This window comes from Onychostruthus taczanowskii, unplaced genomic scaffold, assembly GCF_017590055.1.
Source record: "Onychostruthus taczanowskii isolate IOZ18803 unplaced genomic scaffold, ASM1759005v1 scaffold2, whole genome shotgun sequence".
Lineage (NCBI taxonomy): Eukaryota > Metazoa > Chordata > Aves > Passeriformes > Passeridae > Onychostruthus > Onychostruthus taczanowskii.
Genome location: NW_024499239.1, coordinates 7,340,077 through 7,357,203, shown reverse-complemented (window position 1 = coordinate 7,357,203; position 17,127 = coordinate 7,340,077). Strand labels below are relative to the sequence as shown.

At 39.8% G+C, this 17,127-nt stretch overlaps 1 protein-coding gene across 7 annotated transcripts in view; it reads right to left on the bottom strand.

Annotated features, from left to right (window-relative positions):
- Positions 1-394: 394 nt before the first annotated feature.
- APBB2 (amyloid beta precursor protein binding family B member 2) overlaps positions 395-17,127 on the bottom strand; it is a 166,931-nt gene continuing 150,198 nt past the window's right edge. For all 7 annotated transcript variants that reach the window (XM_041402727.1, XM_041402731.1, XM_041402732.1 and 4 more), the window contains 6 exons: positions 8,455-8,569; positions 7,795-7,882; positions 6,751-6,834; positions 6,137-6,252; positions 5,197-5,376; positions 395-4,598 (listed from right to left, as the gene is read on the bottom strand). In XM_041402727.1, the coding sequence (XP_041258661.1) occupies positions 4,431-4,598; positions 5,197-5,376; positions 6,137-6,252; positions 6,751-6,834; positions 7,795-7,882; positions 8,455-8,569 (751 nt within the window). In that variant the 3' untranslated portion in view covers positions 395-4,430. The remainder of the gene's footprint in view (positions 4,599-5,196; positions 5,377-6,136; positions 6,253-6,750; positions 6,835-7,794; positions 7,883-8,454; positions 8,570-17,127) is intronic.

Here is a 17,127-nt window from a genome sequence, read left to right as displayed (position 1 = left end):
TTTTGACACAGTGTGGAGGTTAAACCAGTCAGAATCTTGATGTCTTACCAAGAATATCAGAGAGTGAATATTTCAGCTGCAGGTCAGCAGCTTACTTTGTAAGCATGGACCATCACATGGTGGCAACACCTGGGACTGACTTCAGATGGCTTGCAGGTAGATGCCTATAACAGTCTTTTTACAGTAAAACTGTATCTTATGTAACTATTTTTCTGTAATCCAGTTGTTTATTTGTAATTTTCAACTAGAAACTGTTGCTTCAGCTTTCCAGATACAAAACTCCTCATAGTACTGCTATTGCCTCTAAACCACCAGTATGTTTTTCCCTTCCCTCAGCCACCATTTTGAAAATAATTTTGCAGTTTCATGGAGCAGTAACAGTTGAGACAATCACTTTATGCAGCTAAATTTATTCTCAGAACAGATTACATTTAAATATGGAGAAGTGGTCAACAGCAGGGAAAATTGTCCTTTTTGTTGTCAGTCATGTACTTTTATGTAAGACTGGGCTCTGCTAATAAACAGTGTTGTGTTTCCTTCTGTCTGACTGTTGTTAAATCAAACCTGCATGGGCTGACGGGACAGCACACGTTGTGGCAATGTGTTAATGAATGAGCCCAAGAAAGGAGTAATGCATTCGGGGGTAATGCTGAAGTGCTGAGCCACACTGGCTCTTGAAATGAGAATGTTCTCTTTTCCATGGGTGATACACCAACACTTTTAGATTCCATGGTAAACGATCTATGAAATGCTTGATAAAATTAAGAAATGTAGAACCCTTAGTGACAGCACTGGTGTGAGCTATTAGATACTCCACAATTGTTGTTCCTCTGCCACTGAAGGGCATAATATTTCTGCAAGTACAGGTGACTCTGCACGGGAAGTGTATCACTAAACCTCGTTTTACTGTGAATGGATTCGTGCTGTTCCTATGCCATTTTTGTTATTCCCAGTTAACTACCCTGTAGGTGGCCTCCATAGCCTTGCATCTCCCACACCTCCTTGCTGCCCTGTAAATGAAACAGTAAGTGGCTTAAATAAAACCTACAGCCAGCACTACAGATTTCAAAAGAAAGGCTTTTATCTATTAGTCATTGACTGTGAATATAAATCTCCTTGCTTCTGCAAGGGGGCGTGTTAATGACATGACTGACTGACACATGATACCTCTAACTTACTACTTGCATTGAAAAAAAATTACCAAGTTAGCTTTGCTTTACATGATTCTTCTACAGACTTCAATAAAAATGTGACTATAAATAATTACAAAGCCTGCCTTTTTTTAGGCAACCTATAGTATACAGAGTGGAAAATGTTACAAGAGCACATCCAGTAAAGACAATACATCAACATAATAAAGCAGGATATTTCAGTAAAAATAGAATAAATAAAATAAAAATATTTTAAGCTGTATTTAACAGGTTAAGTTAGAATATGGCATCAGACATACAAGGCATAGTGAACATGGCTGCCGGCCTACAGAATCACTAGGTATTATAAAAAATGCATAGATAACTGAAGGGTTGCTATAACATCAACTAGAACAGTTGCAGTTGCTCAAAAACACACAAACACACACACACCCCTCATACATACTTTTTTTGGCCATGGTAAAAAGAGTGTCTGAATATATTGTGAAACAAAAGATAGTAGGCTTTGCAATATTAGGCTCTGATTCTGCAAACACCTGGGTGTATATTAAATATTTTGGAAAATTAGGAGCTCTACTGAAGCAAAAGGGCCGCATATAGTCAAATAATCAAGCACACTAATTAAATATTTGCAAAATCAACAGCATTTTGTTAACAGACATAAACCTCTTAAAATATACACTGGCGAGTGATGTACAGCTTTTCAAACACCTTTCTGTCTCCTCAGCCCTGCCTGCAGTTGCATCCATTGCTAATGAAAGCTAACCAGATGTTCCTAGCCTTGACAACAAAGATGTAGAACCTTTACACTGCTGTTTGCTAAGTGTTGGTTTAGTTAAGGAGAGTCTGGATCTCTCTTGGGGACAACCAGCATGGTGCAGATGCAATGACAAAATTTAATTACACTGTTTAAAATTAATTGACTGCTGTACAACAGTTGCCAATCCCAAATCACGACGTTGTCAGCAGGAACTTTAAAAAGACACTGTCAAAGTATTTAATATAAAATAAAATAAAATGTGAATCACTAGCACAATGACAAACAAGGAAACTTTTATCTCTTTAACTTCACAATCCTACCTAAGGGTACCTGTTAGCCACCACAGTTTGAGAGCAGTCATCCCTGGAAATATTCAAGACCAGGTTGAATGGACAGCTTTGTCTGGTGAAAACCAGTTTGGAACTAGACACCCTTTGAGGTCTCTTCCAAACCAAACAGTTGTGTGATTCTGTGCTAGGAAGTGAGTTTTACACTGCTCCTAACAGAGGTGACTGGGATCAGCACTGGGAACCACAGGAGCTATATGCAAGCTGCCATCCCCATGCTTTGTGATCTGGCCCTGTGGTCAGTTCACCCACAGGTACTGCTGAAGGGGTGGGTTTGTTTGCACCCCCTCCCCTCCAGCTCTCCCTGTGTACTCAGCATAAGCAGCTTCTCCAGCTCTACAGGCAACAGAGGTGGTGCAAAGGACGTGGCAAGAGCGTGAGCCTTGGGAGGGGACACAGTTGCTTCAGTGCCTGAGGTGCAGGATCGTGGTCATGAAGAGATCTGAGATCCGTAGAGGATCAGCTCTTCAGAGGGTATTGTAGAAAGCTAAATTTAATTACAATAGTTGCATAGCCAGCCTTCACCTGACACTTGCTCATACATCACACTGAGTTTGGTAATGATTTTCCTGCATTTTTCAGTGCAGAAATTTCTTGAATCATCATTATTTTCCTGTTGTGTTCTTAAGTTACTTTGCCAGGTGTGGTCATTAATTTCTTCAAACAAGGAAATAAAAAAGAAAATAGTTTGTTTATAACAGTCTCTTGCATATTAAAATAAAAAAGAGTTATTGTAACAAGAACTTTGCCAGTGCTCCTTTATCACAAGATTTGCAGATTTGGGAGACAGTTACAGTTTGGAACCTAGCTATAAATGGAGGCAAAACATTTTTAACACTAGTTAAACATACTTAATGTTCCATTTCCAAAATCTGTACCAATCTGCAGGTTTAGATGGAAGATGACCAAGGAAGAGACTGAAGATGCATGACTGCATTTCAAAATCAGCCTGAGGTGCAGTTTTGAGAGCAATGCTTGCTCAATGATTTTGAGGGTCTGCAGCTCTGTAAAGCAAATAAATTAGATGAAGTCTTTGGAGCAAAAGCAGTGAAATCCAATTGTACTATCTGAAACACCACCCTGTTAAAAAACAACTCTCTTCTTATTTTGTTACAAGAGCATTAAAAGTAAAATAAATTTCAGGAAGTATTGTAAATAACAAGAAATGAAATTGTTCTTCTTCTGCCATGCTAAGTATTCAGCAACAAACTTCGAGGGGAAGGGGGAATTATGCAACCAAACACTGAACTGAACATTTCCTCAAACACTTGTGTAGAAAAGGTATAGTTTAGTCTCTATAACAGTTTTAAGAGAATAAAATCACTAACTACTACTTCTTCTTATTCCTGATTGGTTTGAGCCCTCCATGAAACAAACTATTTTTGATGAATTAATGATAGATTTAGGAGAATAAATTTAACAGCCAGCAGTTGAATTTGTGTGTTTAAAGCTTAAAAGCTTCAGTGGATCACCTTGCAACTCAATTACTGAAAACACTTCTGGATTTTTCATCACTGGTTTGGTTTTAAACAAAATTCTTCTGTAAGACCATAATGTGTAACCAGAAGATGACATAATGACACTATGATTCAAAAACATGTCAGGGAGATGTTAAAGTAGTTGCTAGACCAATGCTGACAAACAATTTAAAACTAACAGATGCAGTTCTGTAAAAAATAAAACTTGGTATTTAATCTACAGTAATTCAATGGTTGCTAATACTTGATACCTATTCCAGTGTTGAAAACAGAGCAAAGTGCTGTAGGATTTAAGATTGGTTTATGACAAATCCAGCTCAAGAAGGTGAAATTTTTAACTCAGGCATCATTCACTCCAAGGACTTTAGCATGAGTTCACTGGGAGGGACGTGGCCATATTCTCTTTTTTGCGTGAGTTTAGGTAACGTTCATGTATTTACAATCAAACAGACCTTCCATTGCCCATGATGTAACTCACTGACAGCAAAAAAATTATTCATGCTTCTTTTCATATCACATGATGGTGGCAAGAACGAGAGAACATGCTTGTCTAACATTGTTTCGATAGGGGTAAATTCTCTGAAGAGAAAGCATCAGCAACTGAAATGGAAGGTCAGACATCGTCCATTCATTTCCTTAGTGTAGCTACTGCTATCTTCAGTCAAACGGCAGGAGAATCTTCTCTCTGAAGCAGCTATGGCATCTCAGGGACCGGACGTTTCTGTTTCAAAGTGTCAATGAGAGACAGGACTCCTCTTTTTACGTTGGTTGTAACCCTTCTGGTCACCGAGTCTGCGGGCGGCGGCGGCGGCCGGGCTTTCTGTGAAGGAGGTCTGGCTACTAAACACTTCTGATACCGTAACTGCAACACAGCAAAGCCTGGAATCATTCCTGGATCAACTAACTTCACAGGCCATTTTAAATACACTTCTAGTATTTTCTCTTTAAATATTGTCAAATATCTCCTTTGACTGTGACAAAAAGCTCAGCTGAAGTTAATGGAAAATTGGTCTGCCAATGTTTGGGCAGAAACTGTCCATCAGCACACAACAAATATGGGTATAAATCATATAAATACCCATTTGAAAACCGAGAATTAAGTTTTCTGGGTTAAGTTATCCTTGAAAAAGGATTATTGTCTGGATTTCATCACATGACTCCAAGCAAAATGGGTTTTTGGCATTAGATAATTTGTGTAGTGAAAGAAAAGATTTCTAATTTACATAGATGTTGCAGAGGTTAGGAGAGAAAATAATTGAAGTGGCATTGTTCACTAAGCTGGTGCTTCAAACATTAAAATATTTGGATTTTAATTTATTAAATATATCATAATATTAATTCCTATTTTTATCTTTCTTTTGTCTTAAAATTAATATAATTACAAATTTGAAAAAATGCTAATTTATGGAGACAGTGAAAATCTAAAGTGCTATTGGATGCCTTTGCAGAAGGTCACTTACCATACAAGCAGCCTGAACAGCTTCTGATACATTGCCTGCATTTGGCTCACACCAGAAAACATGGCACTCAAAATGCTGGTTTCCTGTGTCCATAATGAAGGCAAACGTGTGGATGTCTTTGCCTACTCCCATGAAGGACAGGAACCGCACACGGCACTCCACCATGACTTCCTCTTCATTCTGGGCATGAGCCAAAGGATTGATCATTATTACTGGATACTCTGGAACTTTCAGTTTTGATTAAATGGGAGGATATCCTGATACAGTATTGTAACTCCTGCTTATCTATCTGCTGAACCAAGCATGCCTGGGCTGGATCTCCCCTTCTAGGCTGTCACCGAGGCTTCGAGCATTGCCACACAATTTTAAAATGCTGTACATTTTGGAAGCTGCTTGTTTTGTGAAGAAACAAAACAACATGAGTATAATGACTCCAAAACATGCTGCCCCATCACTGGTATGTTATAGAGATGTTGGTTTAGTACCTCATCAAAAGACATATATAAAATAGAGCATTAGTAAGTCTCACTGTATTAAACTCTATGGAAAATGCTCTACATTTTCTTCTGTAACACATATTTTTATATTACTCTTGGCTTCCATACCAAGAGTAAGGCAAATGCAGTTTGGAATTTAGGATTGCTACTACTTTGGGCTTAACCTACAACACTTTAGGCTCAAAATTCCTAGAAAGGCAAACACTGAATTGTATTCTCTAATGAGTATTTATAATAATTTATTTCTGAGAACATGCTTGGAATGATAAACAAAACTGAAACTGATATGAGCAGTAAGAGCCTCTGCAGATTCTGGAAAGAAATAAAATGCAAAATAAGCAAATGAATTTTATTTTAAATTAACGCTACTAGCATTTCTGTGCTTCTGGATTTCAACACTCATATTATTTTAATTGTGTTTTAAAGGACACAGTCTGCCTTACTCTTTCATTGATGACTGTGACAGTAGCATCAGCAACGTTCATGGTAACTGGCAACCAGTCATCTTTGCTAGAGGAAGCCATTAGACTTTCAATGGCACTGTTCAGAGTATCCATTCCTAAAAGGGAATAAAATGCAATACTGAAAAATAATATATATAAAAAATAACAGATTTTTTTTATCTTCACACAGCAGTATAGAAAACAGATTGTTTTGGATTCCTTATTAAAATTAACTTGATAATGGAAGAAGGTATTATGAAGTTGTATTTCTCCATCTGGAAGACCAAAGCAGGTGCCTCTGGCTTACAAAAAAAAACAGGACAGCATCTCGTTTAGCTTTTGTACTGTTTCAGCTCTTTAGGGCCCTTCTCATTAGTAGCAGAGTTCATATTCAGAGAAAGCTGTAGAAAGACACTCTGCCTTCTTGGCAGCTCCCAGAATACCCTGTTTGCCAAACACGTGTTCATGTAATGCCCTGAATATTAGATATCTTCATGCCTGATTCATGTGACTGAAACAGAAGAGTTGCTACCCTCCAAAAGTCATGCACTGGCAGTTGATGAGCCATTAGAGTTTAAGCAAAGTACTTTGGAATTCACTGAAGTGTTACATACCCACAGGTTTAGCTACAGGTAGCATGCCCAGGTACTGGACGTGAAACTTCTGTACCAGTTCTGTCTTTGGTGTTGGGAAATCTACTGCATGGGAACAAAAGTCAATTTCTATTAATTAATCAGCATTCACAGCAGAAAAAAGCAATTTTTGGTCTATGCTAAGAATAAAATCACATTATATTGCTGGTATTTTAAAATGCAGAAAATAAAGATTAATGGATCTTTGAGATGTATAGACCTAAGTTTCACTGCAACAACTATGCAAAATCTGTAATTTGCTTTAATATCATCCTTGCTAGTATGTTAAACACAGTCTCCAAGTAATCAATACTACTGCCTGAACAGTACACATTACACAGACCATTGCACAAGCTGATTATGGATTAGGAGTAAGGTATTCAGTACAAACTGCTGGATCTAGAAGCATATAATTTGCTGTAGAACTAATGCAAAGTATATTTGTTCTTCTGGAATAGTTTCAAAACAGCAACTACTATGATATGACAAATAATGGCAATCAAAGGCAGCTTCCTTGTACCATGCAGTAAAGTGTGCAAAAGATGGATGACAACCCACTTGGTACCCTTGCCTCAGAAGTTGCTAAAATAGATGCTGAAACCTAGGAGGAGTACTCCTATGACACTTCTGAATCCAAGTGAGTAACTGGAATATATTCTGGTTTTAAGGCAGATTTGGCCAACCGGTGCAGTCTCAAGTCAGGAGGTATTTTGATTTGAAAAAGACAATATCCTTAGTAGCCACAAATAAGTAGGACTGTGTTTGAAACACCTGAATTTCAAAATAAAAGAGGAAATGCACAAGTGGACATAACTGAGCTGGACTCCATAACTGCGACCACAACCAAGAAAAAATACTTAAAGTAATACAGGAAGAGATTACAATCAGTCAGATACATTAATTAAAAAGCAGGAATACACTCTTGACTTCTCCACCTGGCATGCTGCATTTTTGCAAAATCTGCATCAGAAACAAAACCTATCTAAAACAGGACCATCCTGAGGATACAGCTGTAACACACAGTACCTTGCAGAGGAACATCAAGGGTGACATTTGTCCTGTCTTGCAATGAGCTGCAAGCCATAGCTTTAGCATTTTTCCGTTCAGCCATAATCTGAAGGAGACAGTGATAATAAAGCGTTGAAAAAAATATAGTACGGCAGCAACTACAATCTACTCCTTTTATAATCCTATTTCTGAAATCTGAAATAAGTCAGAGGGTACATGACTAAGTGGGTTATTCTTTTTAAATAACAATTCTAACAGTTAATAATTTTAACAGTTAGCAACTATTTTCCTCTATGTCCTGCAGGATAATACCATTGAATAACACCTTTCAAACAAGGTCTTATGGAGTTTACTTATGGAGTTTAACATCCTTGTTTATTATTAATTGAACCTCTGTGTTCTTTTCCATTTGGAACCTGCAGCTTCTTTATTATTCAGGAAAGCCTTTGGCCTCTATACACACATGTCAAATCAAAAGCACATATCATCCTTCTCAAATCTAAATGCCCACTCTCCCATAATCCCATCCATTTGCATCCTTTCCCTTACAAATTCTCTACACTGTTTCTCATTGCCAGTTATATAAACTAAACTAAAACTGCATACAACTGCTGATTACATGTAAAAGGCTCAGGGACCCCTGAACAGACAAATGCAGCTGATTTTAAATCCACTTGCCTTTGAGCAGATTTCGTGTAAACTTGTAGCAATGGCTTTTGCAGGTGTGTCACATCGAAACACATGACACTTCAGAATTCTGGTGTCTTTGTCTCTTGCCACGTAAGCAAAGTCTCTGTGTAAAGAAGATAAATGGACACATTAGAAACATGCAAAACAAATTTGATGACATTAGAATCAGTTGTATTTCCAAAGCTGCAAGTCCTACTTCAGTTTAACAGGCATATGTCTCAGCTCTCAAGGTATGAAATACATGCCTTCGACAAAGCAGGTCTACAAATGTAGTAAACTGCTTACCCATGAAATATATATCTAAAGTTTGGTGCTTAATCTATATAATTCAAAAGCTCATTACGGTTTCCTAACTATGCAACTTACTCAAATAATTCTGCAATTCCAATTGTAAATAAACAGCAAAATTTACTCAAATATATTACTGAAGATGAAGTGGAGAATTACATATTAAGACAGAAAACATACGCAGCTCTTAACTGCTAAAAAACCCCATGAAACAGCATACAACACTGTAGTCAGAGAAAAATCATATTTCAAAGACTGTATGAAGTGTTTAAAATATGCAGATAGTAATTAGAGATCTGGTTGCATAAGGGAGATGTGAACCTGCTGAGCTTTGCTCACACTAATTGCCCTAAATTTCTGACCTTATTTTTTCAAAAGTTAAATAAAGCTGCCCTACAAAAGGGATTTTTGCACTGTACTGCCTAGTCACCAACAGCACAGTATAGCTCTCTAGCATGGATGAAGGAATGCTTTCTAGCATTTATGAAGGATAAACAACTAGGTTTATTTGTTCTCAGGCTGCTTAAGAGTTGGAGCTCTTCTGAAAAAGTCGAAGTGATACACACTGAGCCAGGAAGAAGCCTGGCTTTGCCAGCTGCCATCCTTGCTATACCAGACTCTCTGTTTGCTGGTCTTGTACCTCTGCTTTTTCATGTCCTCCGAGCAACCACAGCTCATTCCTACTTTGTGTGACCCTCTTGCTACCTTCAGATTTCTCTGGGACTTTGCTCCAGTCTCTTATGCCTGAAGTCTCTTTTCAGTGTCTTTCTGCTTTACACATAAATAATTACCAGCAAAGCTCTCAGTGGTGTAAAGATAGCAGGGATATTCCTAAGCCACAGGCCTAGTATAAACTCAAGTATTTCTGTACATAAAAGTCTGTAAATATTCTGAGCAGGGTTTAATGTAGCATGGATGGCCAATTTTAAAATTCATTTTAAATGCTCCATGAATTGAAGAATTTTACACTGAAGCTATCCAGGGAGAATCAGAGACTGTGGCAAATGGATTGCTGGCCTTCCTGCTCTGTACAAAATTCAGACACTGTCCTGCAGTTAAGAACTGTGCCTGTATCTAACTGAATGGCAGACTTTGCTCTTCATGAGCCCTTGCAACATAAAAGGGCTGCCCAGTAACAGGTACAAGTGGTTGCTCCATCTAAGTGCTTTGCAACCTGAAGCCTGGTCAATAATAGTTAAAAAAACCCCAAGCCACACAAAACGATCAGAGCAGGAGATCTGAAAGCAATTCCACACGGCAGAGCCAAGCAGAAACACAGTGAAGCTGGAGGCCCCTCCCTCTCCCTGCATCCCAGCCTGCAATGGCACATTAGGGCACAGCAGGGACGGGAGGCAGTGGGGCAGCACTGCAATGTGCTGCCACCTGAACCTTTCCTGCATGGAGAATGCAGCCCATGGGCTGCACTGGCTCTCACTGCCTGCAGCACTGCCCTGCCAGTGTGTGAGACACAGGCATCCTTTGGGACAGTTTCACCCAGCTGATAGTGACCTGCAGGAAAAATCACAAAGCAGTAATCCAGGAAGGTGCTGTCTCTTACAGAAAATGCTCCAAGGCTTCCTCCCCAAGTCCCTTGGCCACAAAAGCTTTTTGGCATGTTGTTCCCTTTTTCTGCACTGCAAGATGCTGAGTTTCAGATGGAATCTTGCTCCTGGAAAAAGACTGATGCTTTTGGCTCATCTGGACATGTGCCAAGCCTTGCTCTAGAATGGTTTCCTTCTTGCTTAGTGCATCAAAAGCAGGCTGAAGACTCCTAGCTGGACTCCAAGAGAAGAGGGTATGGAGCACCTGTAGCCTATGAAAAACTAGCAGCTAAGGGGAAAAAACAGGAGACAAGATGCCATATAAAAAACCCTATGGGATTGGTGGTGGGTGCTGGGAAGGAGCTGTCAGGACCACCTGTCCCACGCCTCAGTACTGCAGTGCTGCATGCAAGCCTTGTGTCCTGCCCCTCCAGCACTTGGTCCTGCAGCTTCTGTAAATATTTCTGCTTGTAATGGTATGCAATCACAAACAAGGCTGTGTAACACAATTACAGAAGGAAATCACACACCAGTACATCAGTTCCAAGTACTGAGAGCTAATAAAACGCTGGTGGTGGTGTTGCAGCCTCACACACCAGTGTTTCACTGTAAGTACCTGAACAGCTTGAACAAAGTAAACCAGCTAATCACATTCAAAGATTGTGAATATACAAAAAGCTTTAGATGACCAGGGCCTGCATCTACTGAGACAAAATATGACAAGTGAATTCTTCTAAACCTGTGGTACCATATCACACTCAACCCTGCCAGCACCATCTGTTTTCAAACCATCAATGAAAATTAGCACACAAACCATCCTTCCCCCTTCTGGCAGCACACAGACAGCAGCACCACTGATGCATTAATTCATGGAAGTCACTTAGATGCTTGCATGAGTGGTCCTACATGGCAGCCCAGGAGGCAAGACCTGGAGATGGGATACCAGCTGGTGGCAGCTGGCTCCTCCACTGCCAGCAGGAGCCTGGCAGCCTTGCTTCAGGCATTTCTAGGCATCCAGAGAACAGAGCTCCATGGTTTGTCTTGGAGAAGAAAGGCATGGCTTTCTGAGGATTTCAGAGTATCTGCTTCCTACAGCAACAATAAAACTTAGGAAATGTTTTGTGTTTCCCTACACAGGACCACAATGGAACAGCTTCTTTTCTGTCCAAAGCCTTGAATCCCAAGTAAGGCAGAAGACCAGTCTCTGATTCTTCCTCCACTTCAGATCCCTTCTGGGTTGCTTCATCTATAAACCTTCATCTGACTGCAGCTCACTTGAAGCTGATTAACATTTAAGTGAGATTTATGTGCAACAGGCCCCTGGGATAATGAAGAAGTGCTGAGCAACGTGTTTGCAATAGAAATTTACGGAGAAGGGCACACGCCTCCTCTCTTACCACTCACCTATCTTTACATTCTGCTAGGAAAACAAGCGAAAAAATAAATTAAAAAGCCATTACAAAGCCCACAGCTGGATAGAGAGCTAGCACAGGGTTAACATCACATCTCATCCAGGTGGATGAGTCTCTGTCTCCATAGGGTTTGTGCACATGAAATCAGTGGGATCTGAATGACAGTTCCAAGAAAAATTTCATTCTGTCAGTGGGGAGAGCAGCAAGGTGTTTAGTGGGAGAATGATGTTGCAAACAAAGCTGTATAGTACTGAAATTTTATAACACAATTGCAACATTTCAATTGATACAGGATTATAGAGAATTACTGCATAGAAGGTAATTTTAAATTTTTAAAAATCATTTGCACACTTCATCATCCACTGATAACTTTCCAATTACAGGAACTGGATATAAATCAATAATCAGGACAAAAGCTAGAAAAACAAAAAAATAGATAAGAATTACTTTGTGCAAGAGTGGGTAAGACTGGTTCTACTGAACAGTTAAAATTATAAATTATTATAACTAATAAATTTATTTTTTAATTTATTTTGAAAGAATACAGAACTAGAGAAAGACATTTTAAAAAGCAATTTTGAGAGTTGACAATGTAAGGTGCTAAGTAGAAGGGAATTTAATTTTTATTTGCTCTTTTACTCTATTTAATTGGCAAATGCCTACAGTCATTGACTAAACCTTAGATAATCATACCTATTTAACACCTGGCTAAGCACCACTTAGCTGCTCAACCCTGGATGAATATAATCACATTAAAAGCAATTTATGCTAATGCTGTCCTGTTTGAGTAGCAGTTATAACCATTTGCCACTATTAGGCTAAAGTCCTAGGAGGCATCCCAATTAAGTACAGCCTAAAAGAGCAGCACATCCTCCATTACCTTCTCACATTAAACTTATTTCTTCAAAAGACTGTAGAAGAATGTAGAATTGCATGAATATTTTTTGGTTAAAAACCCCTAACATTCTAGCCTTAAAGTATGAAATTTATGAAATAAAATTTTTTACTCTTCTCAATAAAATTAAATTGCTGCTATTTAAAACACCTACATTAAAATGAGACACATGCAGGAAAATGTTCTTTCCACATGTATGTATTACAAATTGTAACAAGAATCCTTGAACCACAAAATTATATTCTCTGGGTTTGTTTTAAAATTGAAATTCATTGTAATTCTTGATTGAAATTCATCCAGAATAGCCTACAGGAGATGATTTCTCTGTACTGGCATACAGACTTCTCTAACTGCAGGGTCAGGGAACAGATACCCCAGGCTGTGGGGAAATCATCTCCTGAGTCTGTAACTTCCAGGCTTCACTTTGCTTTCCTGCAAACAGCTCACCAGAGACTTAGGAAAGCAGGAAACACAAAAGGGAGAGCAGCCACCTCTGCAGCAGAGCAGGGTCAGAGGCACCTGGCAGGGGGTTGCCATTCACTGTCAAGACTTGAATGTCCATGGGAGCAGAGCAGGAGAAGAGCAAGAGAAGGGACAGGAGGAGGGACAGGAGGCACGTGATGAAAGCAGGCAGATACAATGCCATCAAGACCATCCTCCGGTGGGGTTTTTCCATGACACACAAATATTCCAGTATCATGAATGGCAGAGAAGATGAGGTGCAAGGAACCCTGCAGTAATATGTATGTTAGAAATTACAGATCCTCTGCATTAGCATTTCAGGCTTTTTATCCAGACTTCTTGCTCACACAGGAGAAAGGAGAATAGCTTATGGCTAAAATAATGTTTGTGACTGTTCAGTTCACTTGTCTTTTTATTATGGTCACACCAAGGAACTTGAAAAGTTAGGGAGAAAAATCCAAAGGTAAGAAAATGAGAACTAGATGAAACAAGCAGCATTCACAAACACTGCAAAATCTGTTTGTAAAAGATTTACTGAGGACCATTCAACTACCAGATACCGAGTGAAACCACTGCTTCCCTTCCACCTGCTCCAAATGAAACTGATAGCCCCTTCTCCAGGTGAATATACACCCAACACTTTGGAATCAAATCCTGGAGGAGGAGGAGGAAGAAAAATAACTATTCCCAAGAGTTTTCTCCTTCCCATTTCTCTTATACAGTAGCCACATGTACTCTTCTCTCCTCAGTGATGAGAGCTGGAAGTGATGTGGGGCAAAAAGAATTTTCCCTGTGTTTCTGACAGTTGCTGGAAACCCTAAACACACATTAAAACCTTCCATTTTTCTTCACTCCAAGCACTTCACCTCACAGAGCTCCTCCACCTTTTTAGCCACTCTCCAGCTATAGCACACTTGGCCACCACGACATTACCCTGGTGATGAATTTTGGATCCAAGTAGTTAAAATGCCCTCCCCAAGAAGAGGGAGGGAGACTTTTGGGAGACTTTTCTTATTTCAGTTTTTACATAATTTGAAAATTTATTTCCTTGCAGCAAAAACATCGGTTCTGCATTTTAATAAATTCTCCTCAAATGGTCTGGCATTCACAGAGTGTAGCTTGTTTTTCTAATTCAAGCATAAAGTTTGTAGGGCAAATTATCCCCTGCTGAAAGGCTGCTTGCTTCATTCCTTGATAATGTCACTTGCTAACTCCGAAGGAGGAGCCACGGCTACTTTGTGTGATACTCAGAGGCTTTAATCTGGCAGCCCTAAAACTCACAGCTGCCAGTTTTTCTTTGATGTCTTATCATTGCCACAGTTCTGTGTGTTTCCCAAATTTGTTAAAACCCTCTCGGAGCTGATACATCTGATACACAGCTCAGCCCTTCAGAGCCCAGCACTCCCAAGCCTGGGAGCATTTGCATGACTTTCACTCCAATTTCCTTCCTGCAGCCTGATGCTCAGGCAGCTGCAAAAGCTGCTCCCCCAGCTGGGCTCTCAGGGTCTCAGTGCTGCCTGCCACCTCCTCCTGTGCCCAGGGGACAGGAGCCCTGCCAGCCTTGCCACCACTGCCTCACTAGCACGAAAGGTGGCTCTGAGGTGTTACAAATCGTTTCCCGCTCTACTACCAAGGGTTTTATTCTACTCCTGCAAAGGGCCACAGGTTTGCATCAACTGGAGTCACATCAAAGTGCAATTCTCCAGGTCCGTGAGCTCTGTTAGCACAGTGACAACAGCACAGATTGTACAGCTCAAACGTATGTCCCATGCTGCTCCTCCTTCCCAGCCTCACTCACAATCACACGGCCAAAGCACCACCACCATGGCAAGGAGGACAGTGTCCCATGTGCCACACCCAGCACCAAGGCGGTGCCCTGGCAGCCCAGGGATGGCAGACAGCAGTATGTCACATCCAGCTGGGACTCACTGCTGCCCAACAGCTGCCAGACAGGCATGGCACACTCAAAAGTCAATCAGCAGCTCAGACCTCTGCTTGTTTTATAGATGGATTTAACAAAAGACAACTTCTGGGACAGATCGTATGAAAAATCACTGGCCACTGACTTGGCCAACACAGATTGTTCAGGGTGTTGTTGTTTTTTTCCTTAACTACTTCACAATATTTCTGAAATATGCATGGGCAGGGGGCTGCCTTCCTACCCTCGTGCAGCAGTTCTCAAAGAAAAGGCACAGAAATGAGATTGTCTGTCAAGGCCATTATAGCTGCTGCTTTTCCCTGGAAGCATTGTAAAGTGGTGGTTTAACTCCTCAGGATGGCCATTGTGATGAATCCTGAATTTCCTTTAAGTAAATGAATGTGTTATTATGCCTGTGAACCTCTGAACAGCCTATTTGCAGCAGATCCTGTAAATTTGACTTTGACAAATTAGTATTTAGATATTTTTGACAATGCTTCTGTCTTCAGATCTAATTGGAAGACATGGGCTTTTGTTTAAAAGGAATATTTAAAGATTTAATACAGAAATACATCATGCCGAGATGCTCAAAGCTCTATAACAGATTTAACTAAAGACAGAAGACTACAGCAGAATAGTTAATTTCTCCAGTGTGATTTGTTTTATAAGCAAGGCTTCCTAGTTCTCCTTTGTTCTTTATTATTCAGACAGAGAACACAGCAGTTGTGCACAGACACTACACACAAATCTGCTTGAAGCACACTTTTGCCAGTGCTAGGCTGGAAGGATCCTTGCTCTCCACATGCATGAAACCTACATTAGACTGCAAAACCATACTCATGAAAGTTCAAATATTTTCCTAGGCCAACACTGTCTGAAGAATTGATTTTAAAAAAGTCAGGCCTGGAAACCATTCTCATTATATTTCACAAAGCAAACACAAGGAATAGTCTGCATCTCTAAACTACATTCCTTCCAGCCAGTCCCACTTTCAAGTTTTTGCAATTTAGAAGAGCAAACAAACCCCAAATCTCATCTGAGGGATGCAGTTCTATTGCTAAGAGCCTTTGGAGTGGCTGCAGCCCTCGTGCTGCAAAGCACCTGACTACAATGCCTTAGTGTCTGTGCTGCCATGAAACAGGAAGCATTGTAGAGAATTCCAAACGATCCCTTTGTACATCCAAACAAATCAAACAGACTGGGGACAACTTTTCTTCAAACTTAAAATACAGGCAAGCAACCCAGACAGACTGAAAACCAAAAATATAAAAGAAATGTTTACTTTTTCAAATCTTGCTAAACTTAGCTCTGAAATCCCCTGCTCTCAGGATCATATTTTTTCAATTTTTTAAACAAAAGCTGAGATTTTAGCACTGTCTTGCATTTCACATTCCAGAAAACATCATCATCTGAATTTAATCCCAAGACCAGAAGCAAATACTAAAATCCACTGCACCACATCATTTTAAACTGTTCTGTTATTAGAGGGTTTGGGGCCTGAGGAAAAAAAACCCCAAAACAACCAACAGCCAGTATCAATTGGACAATTCTGTTAACAGCAGATTGAAAAGGTGACAGATATGAATTTACTCACTTAAGTTGAGCTTCTGTTCACTGATACAAGCAAACCAATATAACATTTTTCAGTATGCCGGAAGGATAAACACAAAAATGGAAAAATGAAAATAATTTACCTCTCTCTGAATCCAGGGAAGCATGAAGAAACAGAAAGAGCAAGTTAGAAAGCACTCAAGTAGACAGAGCTCCAGCATATGATAAGACAGGGTAGCTGAAAAGTGCTGTACATTTAACATACACTGTTTGTTTGTAGCACAGCATATCTAAGCATACGGCCACTATTTCCTCTCAACACCTTTTTTTTTTTTCATTTAATCTTGTTGCTCTGAAGTTTGTATTTTTGGAAACATGCAGTGAAGCCAACAGGCATCAGCTGAATTCAGTGAGGCAGTGCAGACATATCAACAGTGGGAGGTAATAAAGCTTAAAATACCATACAGAAGTCTAGGAAGTAGTATGCAGAAAGTACAAATAGACACAGAAAGTGCATGAACCTTCCTTCTTCCAAAATAACACTTCCTACAGCAGACACTGACAAAAGAAACAAGAATAATTCTTCAGGTTGTG